This window comes from Globicephala melas, chromosome X (assembly GCF_963455315.2).
Source record: "Globicephala melas chromosome X, mGloMel1.2, whole genome shotgun sequence".
NCBI lineage: Eukaryota > Metazoa > Chordata > Mammalia > Artiodactyla > Delphinidae > Globicephala > Globicephala melas.
In genome coordinates, this window is record NC_083335.1 from 105,640,396 (window position 1) to 105,654,544 (window position 14,149).

Sequence of the window (14,149 nt, forward strand, 5' to 3'; positions counted from 1 at the left end):
TTTTTTCTCCATTTTATTTTAAAAGCTCATGTCATTTAAAAACAAGACAAGAAATTAAAATTTATTGAATAGATCAGAGATTTTTTCCTGGAAATTTTTTTTTAAGGGTATGAGTCACCACATACTCACTTCTGCCTCACAGGAGGGGAATAAAAAGATAACAGCCATAGAAATACTATTCCCACTATAGTAGACATGAATAGTACTCTGTAAATGTGGGCTTATGCTCTATTGTGTCTTAATTGAAATTAAATATTCCTCTAAGACTCCATTTTGCCTGACTGGTGGGAGATTCAGTCTCGGTCCTTGTTGGGGTCCCTTCGCCTCCCCAGAGTCAAACAAGATTCTAAAATGTTTACAGAAACAGGAGAGGGGCTTGCAGTCTCCAGCCCAGCACCGTTTTTGCACTGCCCTCGTCAACTGAGCCCACAGAATTGCTAGGAAGGAGCAAATCCACTGTTTCTGTGGAAGGTGAGGCCCCGGCGGTCTGTGCCCAGGTGAACCCCAGTGTCCTCACCCCTCCTGAGGCCCTGCCGGTGGGACCCTCCCCCCGACCTTTGACCTCTTCCTCCTGTGGAGGAATCTTCTGTCTGTCTTCTTCCTTACGGAATTCCCCCAAGTTGGGAAAACCGCAGCCAGAAAGACAGGTTGTCTACCAGCCGCTTGAACTTCACAGCTTCTGGGGGCGAGTTTGTACCGAGAAGCCGGGCATGCGCATGAAGTGGGGACAGGGAAAAGACAGAGCCCAAAACACAAATGAATAAATATCTCCACAAATGGTCTTAGGTCACGAGTACTATTAATAAGTAGCAAACGTTTCTGAGCATGACTCTCTGCTCACACAGATGATCAAGTTTAATTCTCCAAACTTCGCCATGTGCTAAAGACAGACAACTGAGGCTTAAAGAGTTTGAGTAACGTTCCTGGTAATAAGTAGCAGAGCTGGGATTCGAACCAAGTCTGCTGGGCTCAAAATTCATCCCCTATGTTATATTTTCTCTCCCACGGGGTATTAGTAATAATTCATCTTGAGCACAGTGAGCTGCCAGCATAGGTTAGCTACAGCGGGAGCTCCCAGACAGCTCAGTGAATTCATCCACGGAACACCATTGCTCAGAGTTGTCCATCTGGTCGTCAGGGTGCATTTGCCAAGACTGGGGAACAACAGTGCTGCTTTGCGCGCAATTACTCTTTAGACAGTAACTGGTCAGCATGTTCAGCTGCTTCTTGAGGTCACTCCTGGGAGATGAAGATAGGACCCCATGTCGGCATAAACAGGTTGGTTGTTTTCTTTCTGCTCTGTCAAGAGGCCATTACCTCTGTCATCTCGAAGTTACACCAAATTGCTCAGGTGCAGGTTCAAAAGTGGGGGGAGGATACGGTTCGGCCTAGTTTTCTGTTGTTTAAAATAGAAAATTGATGGATCTGAAATCCATTTTTTGCTTAATACAATTCTTGAGGTACTATTTTAATAAAATCCTTTAGTCTTTTAAAAACGTAAAGTCTTTTAAGAACATTTCAAAAGCCATAGATCAATTTTTTAATTGTATAGGTTGGCCCATAAATAATTCTTATTTATGGAGTCAAAACCAATGCATTCAGTGAATCAATACATAACATAGTCATTATGGCCTTACTAACCACCACCCACCCACCAAGCTGGGCATGATGGGTGATTCAAACACAGGCTGGGCTCTTTACTCAAGATGTTCATAATATGCTTTAGGGGCTTTCAAATGTTGTATGCCTCAGAATCATCCCTGAAGCTTGTCAAAAATAGAGCTGCCTGGACCCCGCTCCAGACCTACTGTCTTAGTCTGTTCGGGCTGCTAGAACAAGATACCACAGACTGGGTAGCTCAAAGCAACAGAAGTCTATTTCTCATCATTCTGGAGGCTGAGAAGTCTAAGATCAAAGTGCTAACATGGTCTTCTGGTGAGGGCCAGCTTACTGATTCATAGCTGGCACCTTTTCACTGTTTTCTTACATGGTGAGAGGGGCTAGGGAGCTCTCTGGGGCCTCCTTTTTAAGGCACTAATCCCATTTATGAGGGTTCCACCCTTATGACCTAAGTATCTCCCAAAGGCCCACCTCCTAATGTCATCATCTTTGGGAGTTAAGATTTCAACATATGCATTTTGGGGGGACACATTTAGACCATAGCACCCATTGAATCAAAACCTTGAGTGGAGCCTGGGCATCTTTAACAAGCTCCTTAGGTGATCCTAATACTTACCAAGGTTTTTGAGCCTGCCGTGTGGTTGATGGCGTTTTGGTAATGTAAGACACTACAATGTTTTCTGTGTTGTATTGCATTCTACACATGTCTATACATCATCACAGGAAGTATGTATAGGAGATATATAGACATACACGTGTATCGAGAGACACAGTAGTCTTTTATTTGCATGTATGTTGAAATGTACCTGCAGGTAAATATAGACCTTTTATCTTAAATCCTAGTAAATCTTTATTGAGCATCTGTGTGTATCAAGCATTGTTAATTCATTCAACAAGTAGTTGTTAAGAGCCTACTATGGGCCATCAGAAAATAAAACAGACAAAAGTCCCTGTCCTCAGGGAGCTATATTTTAATAGAGAAACACCAACAACAAACGAATAAGACAGTTATATGATGATGAGCACCATAGCAAGAAGTTAGGAGGGGTGGGGCCTGCCAGTGGTGGGGGCGGATCCCAATTTAGAATAGGGTGGTTGGGGAAGCCTTGAGGGAGGAGAGGGAGTGAGCACGATGGATATTTGGAGCACAACTGGTCCAGGTTTGCGGAACAGGAAGTGCAAAGCCCTGATCTCAGTAGGAGTATTCCTGGTGGTTTCAGGAAATAAGGAGGCCGGGGGCTGGGACACAATAGGAGATGCAGTCAGAGAGGCAAGGAATGGGCTGAGGGAGATGTGGATCTTGTAGGGGCCTGTAGGCTTCTGGAGGAGTTTGGCTTTTACTCTGAGGGAGATGGGAAGGGTTCGGATCCTGGGGATGATGTCATCTGACAGGTTTTAATGGGATCATTCTGGCCAATGAGAACAGGCTGCTGGGGGTTGTGGGGAGGCTGGAATCCAGTGACCAGTTAGGGGGCCACTGTAGTAATCCAGGGTAGAGACGGTGAATGGGCTGGGAAGGGAGCAGTGAAGGTGGCGAGAGGAATGTGGCCTCCGGTGCGCTGTGAAGGAGCCAGCAGTTTTGCTGACGGTTTGGTTGCAGAGGGTGTGAGGGCTGCAGTCGGAGGGTTTCCGAGGATGCTGGGTGTAACCGTTGGTTGTACTTACTCTCTGGCCAGGTTTGTTTCTGGATGTGGGTCATGATTTGGTTCCATCAAAATGACTGTGTTTTTGTTTTTTTATAAATTTATTTTATTTATTATTTTTGGCTGTGTTGGGTCTTCGTTGCTGTGTGCGGGGCTTTCTCTAGTTGTGGCGAGCGAGGGCTACTCTTCATTGTGGTGCGCAGGCTTCTTAGTGCGGTGGCTTCTCGTTGCGGAGCACGGGCTCTAGGTGCGTGGGCTTCAGTAGATGCAGCGCGTGGGCTCAGTAGTTGTGGCTCGCAGGCTCTAGAGTGCGGGCTCAGTAGTTGTGGCACACGGGCTTAGTTGCTCTGTGGGATCTTCCTGGACCAGGGCTCGAACCCGTGTCCCCTGCATTGGCAGGCAGATTCTTAACCACTGTGCCACCAGGGAAGCCCTGTATTTTTGTTTTTAAAACGTATCCTGTACACTTAACATTTGTAAGGTTACTGTATGTACATAATACCTTAAAGGAAAAAAAACCTCATCTTCAGGAGTGGTCAGGGTAGTCTGACTGACTGCAGTAAGACCCTGACGGGGATATTGGTAAACAGGGACTGTAGCCACAATGACATCTCTTCCTGACATGTAGAAAAGCTGCTTTTGCCAACAAAAATATATTCTGGATATGATAATGAATAATATTTATTGCTCACTTTATTTCAAAGCACTTCTACATAAATCCTCAAAAAATCCTTTCTAAGGCTGATAGTGGAGGATAGTTCCATCCCCATTTGAGGATTCAGGAACTCGAGATCTAGAGAAGATGGCATGTGGGAAGGATGAACTCTGCTAGATCAGATCTTCTATTTCGTGACCTTCTCCTCTTGATCGTGTGGCCCAATGTGTAGTGACTGGACCTCATTCCAGGGAACAGAAGTGCGTGTGTGTGTGCGCGCACGTGTGTGTGTGTGTGTGCGCGCACGTGCGTGCACGTGAATCACACTTGGTTTACTAAGTACAATGATGTATTAAAGGAATTGGAACTGACTGTTCTTACGTTCTGTAACTCAGGTCTCTTGGTCCTCGTTCTGCCTTCTCTGTCTGTTCATTTGGTCATTTTATTTCTGGATAGTAACGTTCCCTGAATGGTGAGATAGGGAAATAAGAAGATGTAAAAGTCACATTAGGTAGCGTGGAGAATAATTTTAATAAAAGCCACAGTGGAGAATGCAGTTGTAATTAACACTAAAATGAAATTCTCAATTGCCAGGGGATTTCAGCTTGCTTCACTTTCCTGATCCTTCGTTCCCGTAAAAAAAAAAAAAAAAAAAAAAAAAACCCTGAGTTTGATTATGTCACACACCTAGCAAGGCTGAGTTCTTTGTCTTGCTGAAGGAACCATGTCTGTATTGGGATGGCTGTGAGCAGGGCCTGGGCCAGCTAACAGCATTTAACGCATTTGCCTGTTTCAGTTTGCAGTGATGACCTCACCCACAAATTCAAAGGTTTCACCGTGATGAATGAAGCAGAGAGATACGAAGCCCTGAGACACTGTCGCTATGTGGATGAAGTCATCAGAGATGCTCCGTGGACACTCACGCCAGAGTTTCTGGAAAAACACAAGGTACTTATTCTTCCACGTTCTCTAAGTAGCAGAATTAGGGAGTCGTCTGTTTCTCCAGCTTATACCCAGAAAGTCCAAAGACTCTTCTTATTTTGGCAAGAGGTAACTTCAGGCACTGTCATGTGATGTCACTTGATGCAGCACCTGTCCTGTGCCTACGCCTGGGGACCAACAGCATCCCACTTCCTCAGTGTGGTCTCTGGAGCTAGACCACTCAGGTCCATGTGTGGCTTAACTTCTTAACTGTGGGACCTTGAGCAACATATTGCACTCACTTACCTAAACCAGAACATGGCTGCTGTTTTGAGGATCTAATGAGATCATCTAGTAAGACCCTTGGAACACTGGCTGGCTCAAAGCAAGAGCTCCAAAAATGTCATCATCATTATTATTGATGCTTAGAGTTCCACAGGCATCATTTTTCGTGGAACAAATGACCACATACCTTATCCAGAGGGACAGGGGTCAGGCTTTAAGGAGAGAACTGTATATCTCTGATTTTGTGACCCTGAGACTCCTACTGATAGAAGATTTTTATTAGTTGAAAACACAAGAAATCCTTTTGATCTGCATCAAATCATGTGCTTTGTATCTCCCTACCAGCCCCACATTAGGAGCTCTTCTTTCCTTTTATAAGCAGTACAAAAAAATAAGATTAAGCTGTTCTAAGAGTTTTCTATTTTTAAATTCACGATGCAGGAGAGAATAGAGAACACTGATAAATGTGCATGGGTAATAGCAGAGCAGACAATTTCCCAGCAAGAATAAAAAGAAAAAGGAAAAACTCCAATAGGATTTACTTCCAGCAATCACTAACACATTTTTACTAAGCATCTATTGTATCTTCAACTTGTGTGCAGAATTACGGGGATGCTGATGATGGCTGCCATGTACCCAGCCCTGCGCTAAGTGCTTTGCTCTTACATGAATCACATTCAATCTCATGGCTACCCTGAGACGTTGTTGTTGTCATACACTGGAGACGAGGAACAACTAAGTTTGAGTACGAAGAATAGAATTGATGATAATAACATTTATTGAGTACTTGCTGTGTACCAGTTATTATTTTCAGCACTTTTACATAATTATATTATTTAATCCAGTGATTCTCAAGTGGGGGCAAGTTTGCCCCCAAGGGACATTTAACAGGGCCTGGAAACATTTTGGGCCATCATAACTAAAGGGGTGCTACTGGCATCTAGTGGGTAAAGGACAGGGGTGCTACTAAGCATCCTACAATGCACAGGACAGACCCTCCCCCTCCAACAAAGAGTTTTTTTATATGTAAATTTATGTACTTTATTTATTGGCTGCGTTGGGCCTTCGTTGCTGTGCGCGGGTTTTCTCTAGTTGCAGCGATGGGGGCTACTCTTTGTTGCAGCGCGCGGGTTTCTCGTTGAGGTGGCTTCTCTTGTTGCGGAGCATGGGCTCTAGGCGTGCGGGCTTCAGTAGTTGTGGCGTGCAGGCTCAGTAGTTGTGGCTCGCGGGCTCTAGAGCGCAGGCGCAGTAGTTGTGGCGCACGGGCTTAGTTGCTCCGTGGCATGTGGGATCTTCCCGGACCAGGGCTCGAACCCGTGTCCCCTGCACTGGCAGGTGGATTCTTTTTTTGTGTGTGTGTGGTACGCGGGCCTCTCACTGCCGTGGCCTCTCCCGCTGCGGAGCACAGGCTCCGGACGTGCAGGCTCAGCGGCCATGGTTCATGGGCCCAGCCGCTCCATGGCATGTGGGATCTTCCCGGACCGGGGCACGAACCCGTGTCCCCTGCATCGTCAGGTGGACTCTCAACCACTGTGCCTCCAGGGAAGCCCCGGCGGGTGAATTCTTAACCATTGCACCACCAGGGAAGTCCCTCCAATAAAGAATTATCTAGTTCAAAATGTCACCAGTAGCAAGGTTGAGAAATCCTGATTTAATCCTTACCACTAAATTATGAGTTATATAGCTAGTAAGTGGTGGGGCAGGAATCTATACCCAGCAAAATTAAACTGCTACTCTACCTCTCAAGGTGGAGTGAAGCCTTGTTAAAGGGCTTTGAAAGTTAGGCAAGAAGTTTTTACTTGATGGAGGAGGAGAACAAGGGACTAGTGAAGATCAGTAGGCACAAGGATGACAAGAAGAAAATTCTGTTTAAGGAGGTCCCCCCACCATGTGACAGAGGGATGGCTTGGAGAGGAAAGAGCCTGCAGTGAGGAAGGTCAGGTTCAAGTTGGTATTAATAATCCAGGTGATGGGGCCCTGGATTTGGCATAAGCAATGGAGAGGAAGTGATGGGTGTATGCACTTATGTACACAAACACACACACACACACACACACACACACACAATGGAACTTGTGACCTATGTGCTACGGAGAGTGAAGGAAGTAGGGAAAAAGGCTGATTCCAAGGTGTTTGGAGCCTAAATAAACTTAGAAAATGGAGGTGCCCTTGGAAGGGGCCCCAGTTTTCAGGATGAATTAAAATTCCAGACAGGTTTTTAAAGTGACAGCAAGGCTGGCAAAAGAGAAAAGGGTGACTTTGGGCAAATTTGACAAGTTTTATCATTTCAGCAGCCGTATGACCCGACTGAAATAGTAATACTTGCCCCATCGGCCTCACAAGGTGGTTGTATGAATCAAATGCGAAGAGAGACGTGAATTCATTTCTACAATATAAAATCTGACTTAAGTGGGGGAATTCCCTGGTGGTCCAGTGGTTAGGACTCTGTGCTTGCACTGCAGGGGGCATGGGTTCGATCCCTGGTTGGGGAACTAGGATCCTGCATGCCGCGTGGCACGGACAAAAAAATAAATAAATAAAATAAAATATGACTTAAATGTGAGGGTGGGCCTATTGCCATCAGTGGGACAGGAAATGAGGATTTGGGCTCCTCATAGCAGAGGTGATTAAAATCTGAAGAATGGGGGCTTCCCTGGTGGCGCAGTGGTTGAGAGTCCGCCTGCCGATGCAGGGGACACGGGTTCGTGCCCCGGTCCGGGAAGATCCCACATACCGCGGAGCGGCTGGGCCCGTGAGCCATGGCCGCTGAGCCTGCGCGTCCGGAGCCTGTGCTCCGCAACGGGAGAGGCCACAACAGTGAGAGGCCCGCGTACCGCAAAAAAAAAAAAAAAATCTGAAGAATGAGTGAATTGTCTGAAGGAGAGATTTTAGAGGCAGAAGAACAGAAGGCCAAAAACACCTACTGTCAGAGGTGAGAGAAGAAAGAGGGACCAGCAAAAGAGAGAAGCCAATCTAGTTCCCATCAGCTCGTGTAAACAGAGACAGTTGGAAATACCTTTCAGTCAAGGATTCAAGTCTGCCTTCTAAACTGCTCATTTCAACTGCTTAATTACAACTACTTTGTTCTAAAAAGATATGTATTTTCAAATTGCAGACATGCAGCCCCATCCCGGTGTTGATGTCACTCTCCTCTCTCTCCAACAGATTGACTTTGTGGCCCACGATGACATTCCGTACTCCTCTGCTGGCTCTGATGATGTTTACAAGCATATAAAGGAAGCAGGTGAGGGTCGTCCTGTGCTCACCTGTCCCCTGCGGCATAGTGATCAGGGTTAATAAGGGACGTCTGCCCTGGGCCTGCAGCATATACGTGCAAGGCACTGGCGTTTCACATGTCTCCCAAGTAGCCTCTGCAAGCCTCTGTTGACATGTGCTAAGTCTCAGCTGTGGCACAGACACCAGTTAGGTATTTATATAGAAATTAACCTGAGCACCAAAGTACTCAACTTCCGGTTTGAGGCTCGATTTTAGAGTTCATCACAGGACCTAAAATCACAGGACCCTGTTTATTTTTTTTTATTGGAGTATAATTGATTTACAGTGTTGTGTTAGTTTCTGGTGTACAGCAAAGTGATTCAGTTATACACACACACACACACACACACACATACACACACACATATATATATATATTCTTTTTAATATTCTTTTCCATTATAGATTATTACAAGATATTAAGTATTGTTTCCTGTGCTATACAGTAGGACCTTGTTGTTTATCTGTTTTATATATAGTAGTGTGTATCTGCTAATCCCAAACTCCTAGTTTATCCCCCTCCCCGGACACTGTTGTTTAAAGGGCAATCATTTTCCTCATTAACAATGAAATTACTCTATGTTCCCAAGAAAGTTCCTTCCAGAAGAATACAGATAACTGGCTAATTAATGATCTGGTCTCCTCATCTCCCAAGTCCAGTCCTGCCATAGGTCATCCTGTCACATGATAATAATATCCTCAGGTACCACATGCAGAGGCCAAAAAATAAAAAGAAAGAAAGAGTGGATAAATATTTGTGGTAGTCAAGTAAAAATTAGTGGCGACTGTCATTCCTCAGCCACCTGTTTCCTCCTGATAACAGTTAACTGATGTCATGGAAGGCAGACATGGTGCCTGAGCTTTGGAAGTTGTCCCATTTGTCACTAGGCATTTCTCTTCAGGTCAGAGAGTCTGGTTGGCCCCAGGGGCTTACTGGGGGACTGGAAAGAGGGAGGTTTCCTTCCATTGCAGGCTCCCCGGAATTAATTCCTTCATCAAGTACTCTTCGCACTCCTACGCTGCTCTGACTGCAGGGAAATCGCTCCTGGGCATCATAGAAGATCTGTGGTTTCTAGCCTCAGTGGGATGCTCGGTTGCTCCTTGGTAACATTTACCTCCTCTTTTTCCCCTTCCTGCCCTGATTTACCCATAACTCCTTGCGTCCTTGCATCCTTGCTTCCTCTACGGCATCCAGAGGAAGAGGGGTATGTTTTCTGTCCCAGGCTAACCTCTTATCTGAACTTACCTTCTCCCTTCCCTGGAGCATGTTTTCTTTTATTCTTCCTCCCATTGTGATCCAAGCTTCTCACTCTCCAGTAGTTTCTTACCAGCTTACGTGGAAGTTTACAAAAACAAATAAACCCAGATCTTTCCTTCTGCCCTCCCTCCTGCCTCTACCTTCACGGACATCCTTGCTTGGTCCTCTTAGTGGCAGCTGTCATTCCTCAGTCACCTGCACTCTGACTTCTGTCCCATCTTTGCTCAGTTCTCAGATGCCCTTTGGACCACCCAATCCAGCGGCCTTAGCTCAGTCCCCGCTCTGGGCATAACGACACTGCTGACCATGTTCTTTGCTTAGACGCTCTTGTCTTTGCTTCCATTTCTGGGACACTTCTGGGACCTTTGGGGTTTTTCTTGGTTTTTTTTTTCTTGATATCTTTTGGCCGCACCATGGGGCATGTGAGATCTTAGTTCCCCAACCAGGGATCGAACCCGTGCCCACTGCATTGGCAGTGCAGAGTCTTAACCACTGGGCCACCAGGGAAGTCCCTGCTCCTGGGTTTTGTTACTGGGTTTCTCTCCCTGTCTTACCAGCCTCAGCTCTGTGCTCTGCCATCCACACGCTCTACACTCCAGGTACACGGAATCTGTCCTGGTTTCCAGACACACCCCCGCTTTATGCCTTTCCTCCAGCTGTTCTCTGGGCTTGGAATGCCCTTCCTCTGAGCATCTTGGTCAGGGCCCAGCTGAGGAGCGAACCCAGACATGCACCCTCTCCCTGGGGCATGATTCAGCACAGCCCCCGCCCTCTTCAGAGGCAGACACTCTTCGCACATGGACCTCCTTGTCAGCTCCCTTCTCCTGATTGTGTGTGGGTGGGTGGGTGGGTGTGTGTCCCTAGCTAGAGTGAAGTGCCACAGGCCACGGCCATAACTCATCCATCTTTGCATCCCCAGCACAGTCCCTGGTACATCTGTGGTGCTCCTGAAGTGCTGGCTGAACAAGAGAGTGCTTTTATTGAGTATGATGGGGAGGCAGCTTAAGATGGAAGCCTTTTGTGTGCTGGGGCTCTTCCCAACACACGGGGAATGGAGCCACTTACCCAGATCATTCGGGCACACACTTCTGTCTTGTGGAATGGTTCATATTATTTAGATGTAAGGGTGATATTTTGGCCTGAAGGATATGGACCTTTCATCCAATTTGTTGGCTTTTCACTGGTATCTTGGCCTCTGAGTTCCTCGCACACCTCTTTATTGAAGGAGATGCTAATGACAAGTGCTGAATTACTCCAAACCATCTTAGCCTCACAGCCCAACAAAATCTCAGTGAAAGATGGAAGGGCTCACTCTGTGACTTATTTCAAAAATGACTGTGAGGGCTTCCCTGGTGGCGCAGTGGTTGAGAGTCCGCCTGCCGATGCAGGGGACATGGGTTCGTGCCCCGGTCCGGGAAGATCCCACATGCCGCGGAGCGGCTGGGCCCGTGAGCCATGGCCGCTGAGCCCGCGCGTCCGGAGCCTGTGCTCCGCAACGGGAGAGGCCACAGCAGTGAGAGGCCCGCGTACCGCAAAAAAAAAAAAAAAAGACTGTGATCTGAAAGATCTTCGAAATTATATCTATGAATTTGCATCTTTTTTGCTCTACTTTATAACAGGCAAAAACTCACAAATTATAGGTGCTCTTTGGGGCAAATGTATAATGGAAAAATAGTCTCGGCTCTGCCCAATACTCATCATTTTCCTGAGCTGAGGTTTTCCGTCAATGTCACAGGGTTTCAAATAATCACCAGGAATCAGAATAGTCATTGCTGGGATTTTAAAATACCCAGCCTCCCCAGATAATATCCATTTGGATTACTTAAAAAGACAGCTGGGGCAAAGGTAATTACTTCTACCCTCTTACAGGATCAGATATGGTTTTTCTGACTCTATAAGTGGAGCTGTCCAAGGTTGAGGAGGCAGTACGGTAACGTGAATTCCTTAGCTTCTCCATCCCTCTTCCTTCATCAGACCACCTTCCATAAACTTCCCATAAGCCTGTTGCTGCCTGAGAATCTTGGAGCGAGGAAGAGTTTGAGGAAGGGATGGGCTGGAATTGGTATTTTAGCTAAAGGTAGGTGCAGAAGTAGATTTTTAATGGCTTAATTTATTTTCTGCTATTTTATTTTCTACCATACATGACATCTATAGGTACTGTAGGTGCATTCCTGCATACTTTCCTGCATTCGTTAAGCCATCATCTGGCACGGTACAGACACTGTAGTTTAGTGAGTTACCATATGCTTTACTCAGGGATTTCAAGAAGTCGAATACACGCCACTTTATATTTGAGCTGCCCCCATTGCTGGCACTTGCATCGGAGCTATCTTTCCCCTTCCTGGAGGCCACTGGAACTCCACCCATTGGTCCCACCATCCTTCACCCTCAGCCTGCTGCCGCTACAGCCTTTTCCTGGTATTCAGGGACCTTCAGACTCTGAAGGTAGAACGGGCTCCTAAGGGTCACTCACCCAGTCGTCTACCTCCTCTTTGGCATCACTGCCAGATCCAGGTAGAACCGATGCTTGCACGTCTCCCATGAGGGGGAGCTTCCTCTCTCCCAAGGCAGCCCATTCCGTCTTTGGATGGTTTTGACTCTCGTTGGTTAGCACACGAACCGCTGAGTGCATCCACAAGCCTGCTATTGTTGGTGGGAAAACGGGATACAAAGATGAATAAGACGGCCCTCACCCTTGACAGAGAGCAGAGCCAGATATAAATAATTACACCAAAATATTAGAAGCCTGCTATATATAGCAGGCAGGGGAGGTGTGTCCAAAGGTGGGGGTATATGAGGAAGTGCAGCGTGTTTGGAGAAAATCGACGATGTTCATGTGGTAAAGGGTGCGTGGAGGTGGCAGCGGAGAGAAGAACTGGCAGGACGAGTGGTTTAGGCTTCATTCCGTGCGTCACAGGGCCAGATGCCACTCGGAGGCGGGGGGGTGCCAGGAACAGCTCTCTTGCGGGGGAAGGACAACTGGGTAGGGGGCAAGAGGAATTTCTGTAACCAAGCTTAGGAGCTCCCATTTCCACAGATGACAGGAAAAAAAACAACCCACTCTTGACACTTGAAGTAATTCAGACTCTTTAAGGTTTGCACTTAGACCACGTGGACTCAACCTGTGGCCTTCTTCTCCTGGCATGATCTGAGTACTGGCTTGGATGGGGTACGGATCTGGCTCTGCTGACCTGTTGTTGTGGGGTATCAAGACCTGCTCAGCCATCATCCCTGGCTACCAGATCCCCATGGCCGCCGCGTCCATCTGTTCCCCAGCCACGGCCCTCTTTGGCCTGTCTCGGCCACAGCCTCTGCCTCACTACCCCCCTCCCCACATTACAGGTGTGCCACCCAGCAGTCATGCTGATCTCAAGTCCCAGCTACCATCAGTGTTCCTTGAGAGGGTCCCCAGGAACGTCAAATATGTCCCCCACGATTACTGGAGGGCGGTGGGAGGGAGCCACATTAGGCCCTGTCTGACCTGCTCGCCATGTTGGCACGGGGCCTCTGTGGGACCATTTCCTCCCAAAGTTCCTCGAGGTAAACAGGGTACCAGCCCCTCTGCTCTGGGCTTCCTAAGGGGGTTTCTTACTTGCCTCTGCCCCCGGGGGTTTGAACCTGAGTCAGGGCAAGACAGAGGACTTGCTTATATTCTCTTGCTTCTGATCCCTCTCTGGGCTTTTCCCTCAACCTCAGGAGGGGCTGTCTTCTTCCCCGAGGGCAGGAAACTGCCCCGTGTTAATTTCATCTTTCCCCACTCCAGGGCTGACAGTTCAACATTCTATACCCTGAGTCCACCGAACCTCTGGTTCTTGATCATCAAAGGGACACTCCTGGCATTTAGAAAACCCTTTCTGCAGTCCTCAAAGCCTGGCTCTTTCAAGTGAAAGCCTTACCTTTCATAACTATTCTTTTGGAAATGAGCCTTCAGAAGAGCTTGTTTGAGAAGTCAAAAGCTGAACACAGTCTCCTGTATCCGCAGCTGCATCTGCTCTCCCCTGAGGTGATGGAGGTCTCAGCATCAGTGAGAAGAGGTCTTCAGGACAGACATCATCCCCAGAAATGAAAATGACATTGGATGATATATCAGAAATGTATTCTGCTATGTAGAACGTACTCAGTCTCCCTAATGGAGTTTTTTTGTTGGTTCACATCCTTTTGGGGCCAGCTGGGGGAACTCCATGCTACCCTGAGCTGGTCAGGTCTGTACTGTTCTCTTAGAAAGGGCTCCCTTGGTGGTCAGGAACATTGGGTAAGAACGGGAGGCCTGACAGTCTCAGATACCAGTCTTGTCTGTAAGGAGTTCCAAGAAAGGAAACCCCATACGCTTTAGACTTGGAAGGCTGCTAGGAAACATGGCGAGGTGGGCTTTGGTGGGTTGGAGAGGAGGGAGGAGGGGGCTAAACTGCCTGATGTGTCAGTAACTCAGTGATGGGTTATGGCATGGGGCGAGTATTACCTTTTTAAGTCTTTGTAAGATCTGAGCTGTGA

General features: G+C 47.1%; 1 protein-coding gene and 1 non-coding gene across 7 annotated transcripts in view; one reads left to right on the plus strand and one right to left on the minus strand.

Moving 5' to 3' along the window:
* PCYT1B (phosphate cytidylyltransferase 1B, choline) overlaps positions 1-14,149 on the plus strand; it is a 168,159-nt gene that overhangs the window by 104,569 nt on the left and 49,441 nt on the right. For all 6 annotated transcript variants that reach the window (XM_060292701.1, XM_060292704.2, XM_030851302.2 and 3 more), the window contains 2 exons: positions 4,715-4,866; positions 8,290-8,368. In XM_060292701.1, coding sequence (XP_060148684.1) covers positions 4,715-4,866; positions 8,290-8,368 — 231 coding nt within the window. The remainder of the gene's footprint in view (positions 1-4,714; positions 4,867-8,289; positions 8,369-14,149) is intronic.
* Positions 10,093-10,165, minus strand: TRNAG-GCC (transfer RNA glycine (anticodon GCC)). Its single transcript has one exon. It is a non-coding gene; the product is annotated as a tRNA-Gly (tRNA).